This window comes from Cydia splendana, chromosome 21 (assembly GCF_910591565.1).
Source record: "Cydia splendana chromosome 21, ilCydSple1.2, whole genome shotgun sequence".
Classification (NCBI taxonomy): Eukaryota; Metazoa; Arthropoda; class Insecta; order Lepidoptera; family Tortricidae; genus Cydia; species Cydia splendana.
The window spans coordinates 126,950-147,429 of NC_085980.1; the positions used below are offsets into that span (position 1 = coordinate 126,950).

Consider the following 20,480-nt stretch of genomic DNA (forward strand, 5'->3'; position numbering starts at 1 on the left):
TTTTCTAAATCTAATTAACGAAATTATCAGCTATATTTTCGGACTACAATCAAATTTTTATTTTCTCTTCCACATGGATTTTTTTAGAGTCAAATACGAGCATTGTTCGAATTTCTCAATTTTCACTTATATTTTTCTATTAGAAGTAATTGATCTAACACAATTATATTTATTTTACAAGATGAACACGGCAAGTACTTTATATTCCAGAAAAAAGTAATATTTGATATGCACCAGGGTTGGCACAGGAACCAATTTAAAATTGCAATAATTGACCAATTAGGTGTACACTTCGGGTGGTCACCATTTTTTTTGTAGTTAATTCAGATAAATTTTGTCATACAGTATAATATCCACATTTCTTACCTAATCAAAAAAAGTAATAATTATTTCGTTACCTTTTATAGAAAAAAAGTTAGGTCTGATTTTGTACAAGCAAGAATTTGACCCGACTGCTAACTTCGAATGGGCAAAACTTGGAAATTAAAAGATAAAAAAAAAACTGGTGGTGGTTCAGCACTTCTGCCACCATGAAATATATCCTCAATTTTTTTTATTCAAATCAAAAATCATGCGGCACACTTTTTAATTCAAATTTGTTGAAATCACATGGAATGACCCTAAGGTAATGCGTCGGGTATTGGCATTTTTCAGCAAACCAATGGCTGATTTACTGCATGCGACCAAACCAAATGAAGATTATTCTAGTTAAGAAAGACTTGACGAGAGTAACTTTGGTATAATAGCAGGCTACTTGGATTTGTGATGTCGGTCGATGTACGGTTATAATATTTGCGAGGCGCCCCAACCAGAACTGAAATTATCAAATTAGTTTTGCAGAATGCTAATACAGTTCTCTACCAAACTTCTTTTCCCGTATTGACTAGTTTTTTTGGGAATTTTCAATCTTTTTTCCATAAGGTACCTTTTCTACTAAACTCTGAGACGACATTACTAGGCTTATAACTAACTTATAACAAAAATAAAAACAGGTAAACAAACGTTACGCATTAAGGTTTCAGATCACACAATAAAAAAAAATTGAGCATTTTTTCACCTCTTTACAAAACATTTCATATCTCCGAAACTAGAAACCCTCATAAGGTACCTTTTCCCGTGGAACGTCACATGGTATGCGGCATTCTTTTTTTTTATTGAACTTTAGATGGGAAACTGTCAAACGTTTTTTATTATTTTTTACGAAGCATTTTAGACAAAAGAACATTCTATTCAGCCGGTACCTTTTTTTCTGTGCCACATCTTTAAAATATACATAAACACTGGTCACGCTCTTGTCAAACACACCAGACCCTAATGTCTTTGTTATACAGATTTTAATTGGTAATTTTTTCATGTCATTCAATTTTTACAAATAAAATTATTCCTTCTTCCTCGCGTTATCCCGGCATTTTGCCACGGCTCATGGGAGCCTGGGGTCCGCTTAACAACTAATCCCAAGAATTGACGAAGGCACTAGTTTTTACGAAAGCGACTGCCATCTGACCTTTCAACCCAGAGGGGAAACTAAGCCTTATTGGGATTAGTCCGGTTTCCTCACGGTGTTTTCCTTCACCGAAAAGCAACTGGTAAATATCAATGATATTTCGTACTTAAGTTCCGAAAAACTCATTGGTACGAGCCGGGGTTTGAACCCGCGACCTCCGGATTGAAAGTCGCACGCTCTTACCGCTAGGCCACCAGCGCTTCTTACAAATAAAATTATTATTAACTATAATAAGTAAAATGTTATTATATAGTGATTTTAGTATCTTCATCAACAAACAGTGCCATTTGATGAAGTGAAACTGCTGATGATGACCAGAATGAGACTCTTTAACTACGCATACCTATTTCACTTTTGGCGATTTGTCCTCTTCATTCAGTTTGTTAAGCAAGTACGTTCTGAAGGAACATTTGTATTAAGATCTAGTTCTGAATGATGGGTTCCATGAGGTCCAACTCCTCAAATCTTGATAGCTTCAGATCTAGACCTTGAAACTTGATACGTATTCGAAGCGCAAAAATGTTTAGTGACATGACAATTTGGCCAGACGGGTATGACAGTAACGAGTCTTACAGAATGATGCATCACTCCTAAGAAAAACTTAAAACTATAAATGAAAAAATAAAATATGTCGGAGCATGACTCCAGAAGGACGTATTGCAGCGTTACAGTTCATAGTTTTAGACGCCTGTATAAAATCGATTAGCAATGTTGAGCTACGTATTACTTGGTTGTAACGGAATAATAGAGTAGCGTAGAGAGTACCGCCATCTATTGGCGTGTTGTTGAACTAAGATGACAAAAGGTAAAAGGCTTTGGAACGTCAAGTGGTTTAACTTGGGTGAAGTTAGGTACGAGTTGGCAGTTTTTATCGTTATGTTGGTAGACCGGCCGAGCAAGTTTGCCTACTTGACTTAAAGGCGGGAGCAGTGAGGCTTCGCCAGCAGAGTTGATCGGACCGTGCGAGAGATCGGAGGTTAGCCAACCTCGTGCCTAATTGGCCACGTTCCTGAAGGCTTATACCTGAAGGATTATTCTGAAAGCTTATAGATTCTGACGTTCTCAAACCATTTAGCTAAGTGTTTTATTCCAAGTGTTAATTTGATTTCTTACGTGTGATTAGAAGCTTACCTTTAAAATAAAGAGAAGAAGTGTTGTTTTGAAAAGATGTGCCCCGCCGAGTTTGTTGCCGGTCCCTATTGGGATACCCTTCTCCAATTAAGAAGGATTTAAATCTTCTCGGGTCAGAGGTGTAGGGTTGGAGCCGGCCTATCTTGACTTGAATAAAGATTTGAATGATTTTATGTGATCCTTCTATTTGAGTTCTATCCAAATACATCCCAATAGTGACTAGATATTAGAGATGCACCGGATATTCGGTTACTATCCGGTATCCGGCCTATCCGGCCATTATTTTATAATCCGGCCGGATACCGGATAGTGGCCTACTATCCGGCCGGATACCGGATAGTAACATTGCTTGATTTCGGAGTAAACAAATTGGAATTAAGAAACAGTCACGGTCATAATCGTACTTGTTTATTAGTATAGAACAGTTTAAACATTCCACTGACTTGCACGCGCACTCATTTCGAACCTAGAAATGTATCCGCGCGAAACGTTCACTAGGAAACAGGTCAAACCTGCAGAATGCGCACCTGAAAAACCGAATTGTAGGTATAGATCCGCTGGCCGAATATTCGGCGGCCGGATACCGGATATTCGGCCGATGGTCAGGATCCGGCATATATCCGGTATCCGGCCAAATAACTATCCGTTGCATCTCTACTAGATATTTTAATCATTTAGTACTGAAATATACACTCGGCGTAAAAAAATCGCACATCTTAACTTTTTTCTTTCAAGTGGTTTTAAACCTTATATTATATAAGGCAAGATAAGACTATGGGGCCTTATTTGAAAGGTTATGAAACCCTCTATTGGAAAATGTCGTAAAATGGACGATCTACTCCATACAAAAAGAAAATATTCAGGAAAAACGAATCGACGTGCTTTCAGGTTAAAGTTGCAACGAATAAAGTTGCAACGAATCACTACAAAATCAACAGATACAGAAAAAACAAACTTAAAACCTAGTGCTGCCTCCTCTTGCCCTCCGAGTAGCTTCCATGTGATCAGTCATGACTGTCATGAGTGACACGATGCGTTTATGAGGAAAGTTGTTCCACTCCTCAATAATGGCGTTTTGAAGCCTGTCGAGAGTGGCAGGAGCAGGATCAGGCGACCGAACCCGCCGGTTTAGCTGATCCTAGTGATGTTCGATTGGGTTCAGGTCGGGTCCTGGCTGTCCGCTCCATTACGGTGATCCCAACCTTCCACAGTTAGTCTCACACAAACAACGCAGTGTGACAGCGGGCGTTGTCATGCATAAACTGGAAGTTGGGTCCAACAAAACCATCATATGGGATCGTATGCTCCTCCAAAAACACCGTTATGTAACGCCGAGCAGTCAGGGATCCCTGGCTGTGACCACCTTCAGTGCGGGAAATGCACAGGAGATCAGTTTACTCGTCGATCGAAATGCCGCCCCAGAACATGCGAGATCCGTCCCCTTAGCAGACGGTTTCTTCAGTGCAGGCTGGCGTAAATTGCTCTCCCTGTCTCCTATATACCCCCCTGCACCTGTCGTTGGTGTAAAGGTACACCCTCGTCTCGTCGGAAAAGAGGACATTCCTCTATTGTTCAGACGTCCAATCTTCGTGCAGTCGGCAAAATTGCCTCCTGGCTATTCGATGCTATTGCTTTAATTGGGGGCCTGTAGCAGCTCTACCGGGCAACATCCTCTTCTCTTCCGGCTTTCTTCCGATCGTAGAGATGCTTACTGCTGTTTTTAGAGCTGCTTGAAGCTGCTGCTGCAGCTCAACAGCCTCGGAGAGACGGTTCTGCAGAGTTCGATACAATGTACCGGTTGTCTCTAGCGGAAGAGCAGTGTTGTCTTCCAGGTCCAGGCCTCCTGATGTAACCACCAGTCACCTGGAACCCCAGCAAGACTCGATGCACTCGGAAACCGCTTATGTTAAATCTTTCAGCAATTACTTACTGCCATAGTCTTGTTTGCAGCAGTGCCACCTCTTGAGCTGCTCCTTCTGGCCTGGTATCCATGTCCAAGGGTTTTTTCTTGCTGTAACGGTTCATTAGTAACCTCAGTGATCTCTGGAGTGCTAATAAATCATAACTAACCTTTACCCTCCATTTTATACCCGTCCCGGATTACACAACAACGGACCGATTAAAATTGGATCTCGGCCCTTTTTTAAACAAAACGCCTATGTTCGGCGAAGTTGTCTTTACGGATAATGACGATTTATCTGTTTAAAGTTCATTAATCGCGCTTTCAAATGATACCAATATTGACAGGGTACAATGCATTAGATAAGAGCTATATTTGCTTCTAACGAATTTTTGGCGAGGTGCGATTTTTTTGACGCCGAGTGTAGTAGGCACTAGTATGGTTAACGAGTCCGAAAGTTTATTTCATGCACTGGTAGCATACTGAGTTAGCGTGAAGTAATACATCGAGATACTACGCCCACCCGCCATCATGTACACCCCGTGCCTCCATCAAATAAATTAAGAAAGTAATACTTTAATAAATGGAACGGAATGAACAGAATTGAGATATTTAGAAATAGGTAGACGTCAAGTACTATATATTTACTCAATTTTAATCGCGGATAACTAAGCTTTATTTTTTACTTTTTATAGTACGCGATTAAGTCCCATTTAAATAATAAAAAAAATTGCAAAAATCGTGATAGGTACGTTAAATCAGCGTAGACGTCAATTCCTGTAGATCAGCGGTCGGCAACCTCTCGCTTGCGGCCCGCGAGCCTCCCTGGCTATTTTGTATGTAATATTGACAAACGACAATGTCTGCGAAAGTCTCAAATATTACCAAAGTGCGGCCCGCGTCAACTTCGTCAACTACTATGTGGCCCTTGGCTGCTAAAAGGTTGCCGACCGCTGCTGTAGATAATTAATCAATTACGGATACAAACATACATTTTCGGAATCTTTGAATTATTATTTTTTTTTTTTTTTTTTTTAATTTATTATACGGCATACCTTCGTCGTCGGTTTCGGTTGAGCCTTGAACGGCACGGGGGCTACGTCCATGAGCGCGCGCACGAGCGCCGCCAGCGCGCGCGGCAGGCGCAGCTCGCGCAGCTGCGCCTGCACCACGCCGTCCACGTCCGGCGTCAGCGGCCCGCCCAGCGCCAGCAGCCTGCTCACGCGACCTGAACCCGTATCATGGATTATTTGTATTTACTCAGATTTCATTTTGGAGGAAAAAAGTTACCACTACTTTTGACGTTATAAATATTCTAACTTGAAAAAAATAATGGGCTATAGGGAAACGGTTCGGTAATGTAATCTTACACATCATGACAGGGAGGTAGTGGAACACCGTCAATGCCCCGCTGTCTAGGGGCATGGCGGTGAGCTGCCTGGCGCGCCGGCCGCGCAGCTTGTCCAGCACCTCCGCGGGCACGAAGCGGAACTTGTCGGCGACGGGCAGCAGCCGCCAGCGCAGGAAGCGCAGGAACTGCGACACCAGGATGGGGCTGGAACAACGCACATTGTTTTTAGTCTATTTATAATATAATAAGGCGTAGGTATAGGTAGCCTAGCGGTAAATTTGTGTGATTTTCAACCTGGAGGTAGCCAATTTTTGGCTCGTTCAGCTCGTACCCATTAGTTTTTTGGAACTTCTGCTTCTTCCTAGCGTTTGTCCCGGCTTTAATTGCCAAGGCTCATGGAAGCGTGTGCTCCACTTTAGGGATGTTGCGGATATTCGCATCCGCATCCACATCCGCGGAACATCCGCATGATTTTCAACATCCGCATCTGCATCCGCATCCGCATAAAATCGATGCGGAGCATCCGCATGATGCGGATGTGGACCAAGTCGGTAACAGGAACGTATTAGCGGCGGCGCCGACGGCGTAAGTGCTAGGTAATTTCGTCATCATTATGTATAACGAAATCGTCTAGATCCCGAAAAGTCGGCCAAGTTACTGTTTATTAAATAAAACGCACCTATATTCTTGCTCAAATACTAAACGTTTCGTTTTTTTTAAATAAAAAATGCTAAAAATGTAATATTTGACGTTTTTTAAGTACCAAATCTTGACATCCGCATCCGCGGATGTGAGACTTTAAATATCCGCATCCGCATCTGCGGATGTTAAAAAATCTGCATCCGCAACATCCCTACTCCACTTGGCAAGTGGCAACGGCTCCCAAGACTTGGCGTTAGCACTAGTTTATACGAAAGCGACTGCCATCTGACCTTCCGATCCAGAGGGGAAACTAGGCCTTATTGGGATTAGTCCAGTTTTAGGCCCCAGGCTCTCACAAGCCGGGACACAAATGGTCCATCTGGTTGCAGACAATTTGCTCCAAAACTAGATGATCGATTTCTTGAAATTTGATGGGAAATATTGAATGTTGATTTGTGTACCTCAAAAGGAATAAGCGGAACCCTTATAGGACCACTTTGTTGTCCGTCCGTCTGTATGTCCGTTGACCGTCTGTCTGTCTATCAAGACTCTGTCTATCTTTATCTCGGGAACGCGTGGAGGTATCGAGTTGAAATTAAAACGGTATACTCAGGTCTACAGCCCCTTGAAGTAACTTACGACAAAAAAAGTTACGGCCGTTTATACCGCAAAAAACGTATATTTCGACACTTCCAACTCTCAAAGAATCATAGAAGAATTTATAGGGCACTTCCCGTTGACCTAGATACCTAGAACTATAAAAAAATTAATATCTTCATACACTATAAGGACAGGGAAAATCTGAAAACAGTAAAAAGTTATAAAAATAAAATAAAAAGTTAAAGTACGGAACCCTCGGTGTAGTAGTAGGGCTTACGGCGATATTTACATCGAAAGCTGCATTTTTGGCAGAAAGCAAGCCGCTTTGCCCAGTGATAATAGGGACCAATCTGAATGATTTCATCCGAGGAAACACAAATTTCATTCACTAGAATTCAAGATGGCGGACCTTTTCCAAAATGGCGGTTGCAATATTAAAAAAAAAAATAGACACAAAACGGCTGCACCGATTTTAGTGATTGATATATCGATCAATTCGTATTAACACCTGTAATCGAATAAAATATATAGAATTTAAGAAATTAAAGATGGCGGCCGAATATTAAAAAAAATGAGCTTTTTTCTTTAATTTTTTTCCTTCTAATGAAAATAACAACTAAATATTCTATAAAATGATCACATATTCTTTCATTTAAATGAAACCTGATAATATTATCTGCAAAATAAAAAAACAATCTTAACAATCCGTTGAGTAGTTTTTGAACTATACGGCATTTCAAAAAGCGCGTAACTGCCGTTCGAAACGGCCCGATCGCGCGACTCGCGTCAAAACTGAGAACTTTGATGATTTAAAGGTAAAAAAAGAACTGAAAACCTATTTACTTTATTTATTGAGCTATAAATAAATAAATAAATTGTATTTCCGCTTATTATTTGTGACCATCACGGGAAAAGTTATGGCGGCTGGCGCTTACGTCGCTTAGCACCGCAATAGTATTGGAGCGGCGTTAATAATAGCGTAAGCGCCATCCGCCCTAAGGTACCTATCTATACCCGTGGGTTCAAATTTATTCCTCTTTATCATCTTCGTCCGATGTGGATGAACTGAAAGAAAAGAACATTCATATGAAATCAGAACAAAATATACCTAATATAATTAAATTAAATATATAGAGATGAACTACGCCAAACTAACTTCGAATACTATTTCAATGTGTGTAGTATTGAAATAGTAATGGAGGGCGGGACAGTTTGGCGTGGTTTATCTATAAGTACCTTTTGTTTTTGCAAGTGCTGCATTGCACTGTGCAGGATAGACCCACTCTCCGACACGTGCAGCGCATTGTTTCGCAGCCTTTTTTACAGCCGCAATGGTCCAGGTATGATAATTCACGCCACATCGCCCTAGCATCAGACCATTGCGATTCCCAACTGCCATTAGATGACTTCCAACCCCAAGAGGATGGCAATGGCACAGAGGCATCATCAAGAATAAGAGCATATCACCCCATAAGTGGCCTGCTTGATATGTGAGACGGAGCGCGTGTTTATGTAATGCTGCCGATGTTGGTGGGATGCTGGTTACCAATTTATTTTTAGTAGCAAATAGCTACCTGCGTACCAAGTTGTTCGACGAATGTGATATTTGTGGGTCATATAGGTAGCAGGTGAACTTTTCCAGCACAGCCATGATTTCTTTAGGAAGGCTTTGTAATGGCTGCGATATTTCTTTCAAAGTTGGTGTAACTTCAGGGTGTAACAACCATGTTTTGAAGCAAGACTTCTTTCCTGTTGTATGGAAGTAAGAAGTAGTGTCACACCCTGTAGAGGCGTTCACGCCACGAAGAGCGGTTGATCTGTCAGGACCCAAAGTATTTGCTATTTATGAACATCGATATAACGGCGTTTATTTGCAGTCCCAGTTATTAGCCATAACGCTTGCAGGCCACTATCAATTGAAGTTTGATGATATGATATCAATAACACCAAAACATCTGTATCGGAAGATCTAATCAAAATACGCCTAATTCCCTGTTCTGCTGATCTTTTGCGTGAAGTACGATGCGGCCATCAGCTTCTTCCGCATGTGTTCCTATTCATAAGATCAGGCAGAACAGGGAATTAGGCGTATTTTGATTAGATCTTCCGGTCTTCCGTTTTGGTGTTATTGATATCATATCATCAAACTTAAATTGAGAGTGGCCTGCAAGAGTTATGGCTATTAACTGGGACGGCAAATAAACGCCGTTATGGCGATCTTCATAAAATAGCAAATACTTTGGGTCCTGACAGATCAACCGCTCTTCGTGACTTTCACGCCTCTACAGGGTGTGACACTACTTCTTACTTCCATACAAAAGAAAATAAGTCTTGCTTCAAAACGTGGTTGTCACACCCTGAAGTTACACCAGCTTTGAAACAAATATCGCAGCCATTACAAAGCCTTCCTGAAGAAATCATGGCTATGCCGGAAAAGTTCACCTGCTACCTATATGACCCACAAATAGCACATTCGTCGGACAACTTGGTACGCAAGGAGCTATTTGCTACTAAAAAGAAATTGGTAACCAGCATCCCACCAACATCGGCAGCATTACATAAACACGCGCTCCGTCTCACATATCAAGCAGGCCAGTTATGGGGTGATATGCCCTTATTCTTGATGATGCCTCTGTGCCATTGCCATCCTCTTGGGGTTGGAAGTCATTTAATGGCAGTTGGGAACCGCAATGGTCTGATGCCAGGGAGATAGCGTGAATTATCATACCTGGACCATTGCGGCTGTAAAAAAGGCTGCGAAACAATGCGCTGCACGTGTCGGAGGGTGGGTCTACCCTGTACAGTGCAATGCAGCACTTGCAAAGGCAACTGCAAAAACGAAAGGTACTTATAGATAAACCACGCCAAACTGTCCCGCCCCTCCATTACTATATCAATATTAAACACATTGAAATAGTAATGGAAGTTAGTTTGGCGTAGTTCATCTCTATATATTTAATTTAATTATATTAGGTATATTTTGTTCTGATTTCATATGAATGTTCTTTTCTTTCAGTTCATCCACATCGGACGAAGATGATAAAGAGGAATAAATTTGAACCCACGGGTATAGATAGGTACCTTAGGGCGGATGGCGCTTACGCTATTATTAACGCCGCTCCAATACTATTGCGGTGCTAAGCGACGTAAGCGCCAGCCGCCATAACTTTTCCCGTGATGGTCACAAATAATAAGCGGAAATACAATTTATTTATTTATTTATAGCTCAATAAATAAAGTAAATATGTTTTCAGTTCTTTTTTTACCTTTAAATCATCAAAATTCTCACTTTTGACGCGAGCCGCGCGAGTGGGCCGTTTCGGACGGCAGTTACGCGCTTTTTGAAATGCGTATAGTTCAAAAACTACTCAAGGGATTGTTAAGATTGTTTTTTAATTTGCAGATAATATTATCAGGTTTCATTTAAATGAAAGAATATGTGATCATATTATAGAATATTTAGTTGTTATTTTCATTAGAAGGAAAAAAATTAAAGAAAAAAAACACAATTTTCTTAATATTCGGCCGCCATCTTTAATTTCTTGAATGCCATATTTTTTATTCGATTACAAGTGTCAATACGAATTGATCGATATATCAATCACTAAAATCGGTGCAGCCGTTTTGTGTCTATAATTTTTTTAAATATTGCAGCCGCCATTTTGGAAAAGGTCCGCCATCTTGAATTCTAGTGAATGAAATTTGTGTTTCCTCGGATGAAATCATTCAGATTGGTCCCTAGTATCACTGGGCAAAGCGGCTTGCTTTCTGCCAAAAATGCAGTTTCTTTTCGCTAAGCTCTATCACTAGTGGGCGAGTGCGACTCGCACTTGGCCGGTTTTTTAAAATTATTTTAGACCACAGACAAAACATCCTCCAGACTTATAGTAGTAGTAGTAGTAGCATAGTCGCGCTACCCCCTCTGCCACGCATACGCGCACGGCACGGGATTTCGCTCACCTCGTCCCGTGCACCCCCGCATTTTTGGCATCATCGGTTGCATGAAATAATTGCTCTAAACTCGGTCTAGAGGATTCCTAGTCTATGTTTTAGACACACCTGCGGTCGAAGTTGAGCGCCAGCGCCAGTATGGCGACCACCACGTAGTTGGTGACGCGGTCGACCCGGAGGGTCTTGGCGTGGAGGGTGCGGGGCCCGAGCTCCTCGCCCTCCGCCTCCTCCTCCTCCGCCTCGCTGCAGGAGGAGGAGGAACCCACCTCCAGCTGCTTGAGGACTTGACTGGGGCTGAAAAGGGAGTGAGTGTTTAGACAACGTACACTTGCTACACTATCGCATTGGGTATCTGTTATGTTATGAGAGCTGTGCAGTTATTAATGTTATTATAAATACATGTACAATAGAGCCAAAAAGCTACACAGAATTCACAATTTATTCGAAGAGAGAAAGTTTAACACGTCGCGTGAGCACATTCGACTCCCATACAGCCTATTCGTAACAAAGACCTATGGCGTGTATGCCGGCAAACACCCGTTGGCGAAGATATCGCGACACGGAAATGGAGATGGATACTATTCAAAGAGGGGAAACTAATAACGCAACCATCGCTTTCGGTTGGAAATCGCCGGACGGAAGCCGTGGCCTCGGGCGCCCTGTACACTCTTGGCAGTGGTCGGTCACAAATGAGCTACGAGCGGTCGGGTTGAGCTGGAGCGAGGCCAGAAGGGTCGCTGAAGATAGGAAGGCGTGGCGCGAGAGGCCCTTTGCACCTCTGGGGTGCCATAGGACAATAACAACAACATAACTTCTTTGGGAACAATATAGCGATAATGCGCAAGAGGTGCGCTTCACTGATGCGTCGCCTGCGCGGCAGCCCCAACAGCATTCTGAGCGTGTTTATGGAGCGCGAAAACGGCCCCATGCTCAGCCGTTGGCAGAGACTGCATGCAGTTATTGTTTAGTTTTTAGTTTTACTTTAGTCTATTTTTATGTTATACTAACACTAGTAATAAGGTTTTAATGTTCACTAACAATGTATGGACCTTTAGTCTGAAATAAATGATTTTTATTTTTTTTTTTATTTTTTTTTATAGCTCTTTACCCTTCAGTAGGTACACCTGCATGAAATAAGATCTTTTTTGAGAAAGTGTGATGAATCTATCAGATGTGGAATCAGAAATAGATATCGATGAGGATACATTTTCTCAAACAGACCAGGATAGTCCTCGAAGTCTACCAAGTATGTCCGTAGCTGGAGACTTACAAGTGCAGGAACTAAATTTAGAAATTGAAAATCTATCATTGGAGCTAGAAAGTGCTCACGAAGAAATATCTCGTCTCAATATGGATATAATAAGTTTACATAAAAAGAACGAAGAACAGCAAAAGAAGATTAACATGTATAAACAGCTTTTGACCGAAACGCCACCTTCAGTATTAACAACACCTTTAAAAAAACGCAAATCTAGAAACCTTGAAATGATCTCACCTCTTCTGAAACCTGAAGTATCAAATGATAAACAAATTGAAACAGTAAATAATGAAGCTGTTATTTCATCACCAAATAATAAAATGTCTCCGCATACCCCATCCCAGGAGAAAATCAGACTAGCAGACACAAGTGATGACCAAAATAAAAAAAGACAAAAGGCAGACTTCAGACGAAATAAGTTAATTATACTCAGTAGTAATAAAGAAAATAAAATTACAAATATTATATAAGTAACGAGACCTCGCTTCAAAACTGGGAGTACTGTCATTACATTACACCAGGAGGAGGAATAAAAAACATGTTAGAAAACATTACAAATAAACTATCTAATCTAACAACTAGTGACTATTGTGTGATTTTAATTGGAGAAGAAGATATTCAACAAAACTCAAATCATCAAGGAATAATCCACTTCATAAACAATACGCTAAACCCTATAACACAAACAAATATTATTATAGCGTGCCCAACCTACATTTGTGGAAAACCAATATATAATTCAAAGGTGGAGAACTTCAACTCATTACTGCTCAACAATACACCCTTTCACAAACGGCACTACTCTTTCGACACAAACCTAGACTTATCTACAGAAATGTTTTCTACAAAAACCGGGAAAATTAAAGACAGCGGTATGGAAAATATCATACACCATATAGGAAATTTTATAGCTGGAAATATAATATCTGATATACAAATCAATAGCAGGCATAAAGTAAGTAGAATTATACAGAAAAAAATATCAGACTACTATAAAACCAAAACACAGTTTATAAAACCTAAACAAGCCAAACAAAGCATAATTATGGATTACTTAGAAGCAAAGATAGTGCAACAAATCCCGGAATCGGAAACAGCTACCCAAACTGAAGCAGAAAAAGAAATAAATACAAACAACACTTTTTTTCGAGACCCAAAAAACAATGAAATTCAGTAACATGGTAATTCTTCATCAAAACATTGCTGGAATTCTAAATAAGAAAGAAAACCTAGAGGCAGCATTAGATGAAATGCTCATTACGGGTGACGAGGTTGATGTCATTTGCTTAACGGAGCACTTTATAAAGAAGGGCGAACATACAAATTTGAACATTTTAAACTTTAATGTGTCAGCCATTCACTGTCGGAATGCAAGAAGAGGGGGCGCGTGTATTCTAGTAAGAAAAGGTATAGATTATAAGGAACTAATAGAATTCAAGGAACTATCTGTTAATCTTGTATTTGAATGTTGTGCCGTGCATCTACTAAAGGATAACATCGTAGTTGTTTGTATATATAGAGTGCCAAACGAGGCTAATTTAAATGAATTTATGTATATTTTGGAATCAGTGTTGTTAAAATTATGTAACTCATATAAGAAAAAGATCGTAATTTGCGGTGACTTTAACATTAATATGATGCAAGACACTAAAACATCCCGAGAATTTGAAAACCTACTACTGAGTTACAACCTAAAAGTGGAATTTAAACAAACCACAAGACTAGCAAGTGGGACTTGTGTTGATAATATAATCCACAATATTAAAGGGTGCCAAAGTAAAGTTTTACATCTGAACCTATCAGATCATTCGGCGCAAATTCTAAAATGCCCTGTTAAAAATAAAGATATTCTCGATACATGGTTTATAAAAAAACGAGACTATTGTAAAGACAACTTATTTAAATTTCAAAATTGTTTAGCAAGTCTGACGTTTTCTGATGTCTACGAGAGTAATGACTGCAATACTGCATATGATATTTTTTATAATAGTTTTAAATTGTTCTACGACTTATGCTTCCCATTTAAATTAGTAAAATGTAACACAAAACGAAAACCAGTGTGGTTAACAAATGGCATTAGGAAATCATGTAGACAAAAAAGAATAATATACTTACAATATCTGAAAAATAGAAACCTGTACAGCAATCACTACAAAAGCTACAATAAATTGCTGAAAAAAGTAATTACGTATTCCCAGAGACTCGAAAATTTTAACCTTATCAATAAGTCTAATAACAAAAGTAAAGCAATATGGCATATTATAAATCAGAGTAAATACATAAACCCTAGACCAGAGATAAAACAGATAAATTACAAAGGTAAAATTCTGCACAGTCCTCTACATATAGCGAATGCTTTTAATAACACCTTTGTTGAACTAGCTAACACGTATTTTAAACAGGATACAGGGGTTATACCAGACAACAATATAGACCTCGTTGAAAATTCTATTTTTATGCAGCCAACCTCCTCAAAAGAAATCTCAAATATTATAAAAGGCTTGAAAAATTCACAGAGTGTCGGACATGATGGGATATGTACGAAAGTGATCAAAACATGTTCAAATGCGATAGTAGAACCACTCTCGCACCTAATTAATTTAAGTATACTTACTGGCATATATCCAGAAAATCTAAAGGTAACAGTTGTTAAACCTGTATACAAAAAAGGCGACAAAGAACAGTGTGAAAACTATCGCCCAATAGCTTTAACTTCAATCTTTTCTAAAATATTCTACAATAGGTTAAGTAAATTCTTCGAAAAATATAACATATTGGCTAGAGAACAATTCGGCTTTAGGAAAAACAGATCGACTACTTTAGCTATCGTCGAATTAATGAACACAATCTCAGAATGCTTAAATACTCGTCAACCTGTCACAGCTATTTTCATGGACATGACTAAAGCGTTCGATTTTGTATCCCATAAGTTGTTACTAAATAAAATATATCAATACGGAGTACGAGGGACTGCTTTCGACCTCATCAAATCTTATTTAGAAAATAGGAAGCAGTACACCGTTATAACTCGCATTGATAAAAAAAGCAAAACAGAACTTGTCTCGAACTCGATAAATAGAACAGTAGAACGAGGTGTACAGTCGCCATCAGATATATCGGAGCGGCCAAGGTGTTCACAATATCTGAACACGCGCTCTAACGCCCTGACAATAGAGGCGTGTTCCGATATTTGTGAGCACCTTGGCCGCTCCGATATATCTGATGGCGACTGTACCGCAGGGTAGTATATTGGGGCCTTTGTTGTTTTTATTATTTATCAACGACTTGCCCGACGTTACTAAAAATCGTACGGTTCTCTTTGCTGATGATACAACTATCTTAGTTACAGGAAATGACAGCGATACCTATCAGGACAGACTAAACTTGGCATTAAACAATGTTATGAAATGGTTCACTATGAATCAACTCATTGTTAACTTAAGCAAAACAAAATTTATGCAGTTCTACCTGCCACAGTCAAAGCCAAAAGAGATTGTACTAAAATATGAGAATCTTCCATTACAAGAAGTAACAGAAATTAAATTTCTTGGATTGACGTTAGACTGTCATGGAAGCTGGAAAGCACATACAAATAATCTTTGTAAAAACCTAAGTAAATATGTTTATGCTCTTAGGAAAATCTCAACTATGTCTTCCCAAAAAACTGCGCTCTGTGCGTATCATGGCCAAGTATCTTCTATCTTGAGATATGGTTTACTGCACTGGGGAAATTCTTGTAATAAAAATGACGTGTTTATTCTACAAAAAAAATGTGTTCGATCTATTGCTAGAGCCAGATATAATGATAGTTGCAAGCCTCTGTTCAATAAACTTGATATCCTAACTCTCCCCTCTATGTTTATATTGGAAGTGTGCATATTTGTCAAAGATAATATAAATCTCTTTAGAAAAATAAAAAAAAACTTGCCCCGAAATCATCAAAATAAGTATGAGATACTCCCAAAAATCCCTGTAAAAACCGCCTATTATAATAAAAGCTTATACGTAATGGCTGCCAAATTATTTAATAAATTACCTGACTCAATTAAAGATCAGGATGCAAAGGCGTTTAAAAAATCTTTAGTATACGTATTGAAAAAGAAGATGCCTTACAATATTAATGATTTTTTTGATATAGATTTCTCAACCACTATATAATAGGATAGTTGATAGCACTGCCTTATTTTTTCTTCTCAGGTAAAACTAGGCTAAAAAGGAAAAATATGGCAATTACAAACATTGTAAATAGTTAATATAGATTAAGTAGGTATAGTTATTAGTTAGTATAGAATTTAAGTAAACAAATATTGTACGCCTGACAGGCAAATTATAGTGAGTCCACTAAAATACATATTATGTAATCCACCTTTCTGTAACACCTATAATTATGCAATAAATGATTATCTTATCTTATCTTATCTTATCTGAAAAAGGTATTTTTACTCTCTTGGAGTGCCCCATTGTACTAATTTTTTTACAGAGTGGGAAGGAAATTAGATACCTATACAATCCAGCAATGTGATCAAACACCTTAGCTTTCCACTCACCCCATTGCCTCCCTTTTCTGGAACATCTTGATGTAGCGGCTCCAGATCCACAGCACCTTCATGCGCACACTCGGGGCCGCTCCAAGCTCGATGAGCAGCTCCGTCAGCCCGGCCAGAAGGAAGTTGGACTTGTGCCACTTGTACCACTCCGGGCTCACTTCAAAAATTATTATGAGTAGTTGCGCCGTTCCATGAAGAGAATGTTCGCGTGGTGAGCATTTAGCCACCCATATTAAAATGTTTTTTTTTTATTTTAAATAATGGAGATACCAGTTTACAATCATTTTTATGGGATAAAACAAAACAAAAACCATTAGAATAAGTAACAGTTTTACAATTAGTAGTAAAAAAAATTACCTTCACAAATGTATGGTACATTTTATCAGTTTTTATTTTGATTTGTTAGACCTGTACCCCAAAAGCATAAAATTGATGTAGTAATTCACCGAATCGCATTTCACCTCGATCTCATATTTAATTTTCGCATTGTGTCTCAATAGTTTTTTTTTCTAGTGGCTATAAGTTTTAGTCGCATTTCACCTCGATCGTGCATTTAAATATCGCGTTGTGACTCAATCGTTTATTATTTTAGTCGTTATTAGTTTTGTCGCATTTCACCTCGATCGTGCATTTAACGTTCGCGTTATGACTCAATCGTTTATTACTTTAGTCGCATTTCACCTCGATCGTGTATTGTATTGGCGACGTGATTCAACGCAACAGTATGAAGATTGAGTAGATTGATGATTCTGTAGACTTGGGTGTAATTCTTAATTTCGGATACTTGGCGTTAAAGAAAGCAAAACAAATGATCTAAGACACAAAGCTGCTTTATTACTCCTTAAAAGAAACCTAATTATCTTCTTAAACTAACACAAATTAGAGTCCCAAACAAACGTCGATCACGGCGAAATGCGTCTACGGTAACATACTACACAAAAAATTAATACTAAAATTTAATTATACTAATGTCAAAAGCTACGCGAAAAAGTGCGTCAAGTAAAAAAATCTAGTGATATCTTTTTCATTCAAGGTGAAATGCGATTCGGTGAATTACTACAACAATTTTATGCTTTTGGGGTACAGGTCTAACAAATCTTTATTTTGTCACAGGCAGCTAAATGCTCATAGCAGCATAGCTTGACTATTCTAGGGTTAACATTTTTTATTGTTTCAAGTTACACACTTAACAAACAGTTATTATTACCAAAGAGGATTTGAAGAAGAGAGTTACTGTCATGGTAAATTATACTTGGTCAAGCAAATCGTGTCAGTAGAAAAAGGCGGCAAATTTGAAAAATGTCTCATAGAAAATTTAAATTTCGCGCCTTTTTCTACTGACAAGATTTGCTTGACCATCTATATGTAGCTACAGTTCATTTACAAAAGACGGTTCATTTTCTTTCGACAGAAGATTAAACATGTTTGACCGCCATTTGATTTTGATCCTTATTCTTTAACTGATATGTTTTAACTTTTTAAATATTAATATTCACGCCATCTACTCGAGCATAGGCTGAAGGTTGTGGCGCCATCGCTCGAAAACATGGAACCATACCTTTGGCCTATAGTCGAGTAGATGGCGTGAATATTAATATTTAATAAGTTAACACATCATTGGACGGGGCGTCAGACAAGGCGATCCTCTGTCACCAAAACTATTTATAGCTGTACTGCAAGGAGTATTTGAGAAAATCAACTGGACTAACAAGGGAATCAAAATTCAAGACTGTCACCTTAGTCACCTCAGATTTGCGGATGACATTGTTATCTTCGCCGAATCAGCTACTGAGCTAGAACAAATGCTACAGACCTTGGATACTCAAAGCAAATTAGTAGGACTACAAATGAATGCCAAAAAAACCAAAGTAATGACAAATTTATTATACGGATGTCAAACGTGGACTTACACCAACAAGATCAAACAAAAAATAAACACCACACAACGAGCTATGGAAAGAAGCATACTGGGAATAAACAAAATGCACAAAATTAAAAACGACACTATAAGAATAAAAACAAACGTCAAAGATGCGCTCACACAAGCCCTTAAGCTCAAATGGCAATGGGCAGGACATATTTCAAGATATACAGATGACAGATGGACAACACTAACAACAAGATGGAAAGAACCATTACCAGCCAAGAGGAAAGTTGGCAAACCAGTCAAACGGTGGACTGATGACATAGTAGAGGTTGCAGGAAAAGACTGGATGTACAATGCCAAACACAGACATTTATGGAAGAAATGGGAGGAGGCCTTTACCCAAACGGGATCCATACCTCACGAAAGGAGGAAAAACAACAGAAACAACAGCATAAAAACATATCTTAACAGAAACTAAAAAAGAGTTATGGAAATAAAGAGGCTATAATAATAATAATAATGACAAATTATAGTGAAAGAAAGCAGATACACGTATCAGGAAATCTCATAGAATATGTCAAGGAATATATATATCTAGGAAAACGAGTATCCTTTAACGCAGACAGTAACGAGGAGGAAATAGACAGAAGGGTCAACTGCAGTTGGAAAAAATTCTGGGTACAAAAAGAAATATTGAAAGGGGATTACCACCTAAAACTAAAGAAAACTGTAATGAATACATGCATTTTGCCCAGCCTAACATATGGAAGCCAAGCATGGACTTGCACTAACAAAATAAAACATAAAATTGCAGTTTGTCAGCGCTCGATGGAAAGAAGTCTATTACATTTAAGGAAAATTCACAAAGTAAGAAACGAAGATATAAGAAAGAGAACCAAACTCACAGATTCCCTTCAGCATGCATTGAGACTCAAATGGAAATGGGCAGGCCACATTGCTCGATTTAATGACAAAAGATGGACACTTAAAACAACAACATGGTCAGGGCCTATAGCACAAGGAAAAAGGAAACCAGGCAAGCCACGAAGGCGTTGGGCAGAAGATATTCATAAGGTTGCAGGTGCAAGCTGGATGGAGTCAGCCAAAGACCGTGAAAAATGGCATGGGTTGGAGGAGGCTTTTACCCAAACGGGGTCCATATAAAACTATCATCAAATAATATATTTATAAAACTGTTAAAACTATGGAAGTAATAAAGCTTTATAATAATAAAAAGTTAACACATATCACTGAAATAATAACGAATTATTATTATTTCGTTTTAGACAGGCAGCTGATGCTGGTGCGTCTAAATCATAGTTCACTTAGCATGATTTCACTGTTTTGATAGTTTGTCGAGTCTATTTTTAAATTGATTCACACTTGTAGAGTTCACAACTTCAGAGGTTAATTTGTTCCAAGCATTTACTATACGATTTGCAATAAAGTTTTTCCCGATATTTGTTTTATGCTTTGTATAAGGATCAAAGTCAAATGGCGTTCTAACAGTTTTAAGTTCTGTCGAAAAATGGCAGTAAATTTACAGTGGCTACATAATTTACTTTGACAATCCGTCTCTATAGACTTTATTCTCTTTGTTATTACGAAAATAGCAGTTATTGAAGGAAATAAATATAAGAAATAACAGAAAAATATTAGCCAAGGATAAACTAGATTTTAAAGCGCTACGCTATTGATGAGCGTAAGCAACTTGTTAAGATACAACTAG

At 38.7% G+C, this 20,480-nt stretch overlaps 2 protein-coding genes and 1 long non-coding RNA gene across 3 annotated transcripts in view; all 3 read right to left on the bottom strand.

Moving 5' to 3' along the window:
- The window catches only part of LOC134801353 (claspin-like), a 416,093-nt gene that overhangs the window by 14,252 nt on the left and 381,361 nt on the right, over window positions 1–20,480 (bottom strand). The gene's annotated exons all lie outside the window — the stretch shown is intronic.
- The window catches only part of LOC134801236 (uncharacterized), a gene marked incomplete at its 3' end in the record, with an annotated part of 32,474 nt that overhangs the window by 11,722 nt on the left and 272 nt on the right, over window positions 1–20,480 (bottom strand). The window contains exons 2-5 of the mRNA XM_063773769.1: window positions 16,885–17,041; window positions 11,188–11,373; window positions 5,906–6,090; window positions 5,591–5,763 (exon numbers count right to left, since the gene is read on the bottom strand). Of these exons, the coding sequence (XP_063629839.1) occupies window positions 5,591–5,763; window positions 5,906–6,090; window positions 11,188–11,373; window positions 16,885–17,041 (701 nt within the window). The remainder of the gene's footprint in view (window positions 1–5,590; window positions 5,764–5,905; window positions 6,091–11,187; window positions 11,374–16,884; window positions 17,042–20,480) is intronic.
- Window positions 17,309–17,758, bottom strand: LOC134801189 (uncharacterized). The gene is made up of 2 exons (XR_010145633.1): window positions 17,503–17,758; window positions 17,309–17,424 (listed from the first exon to the last, which is right to left on the bottom strand). It is a non-coding gene; the product is annotated as an uncharacterized LOC134801189 (long non-coding RNA).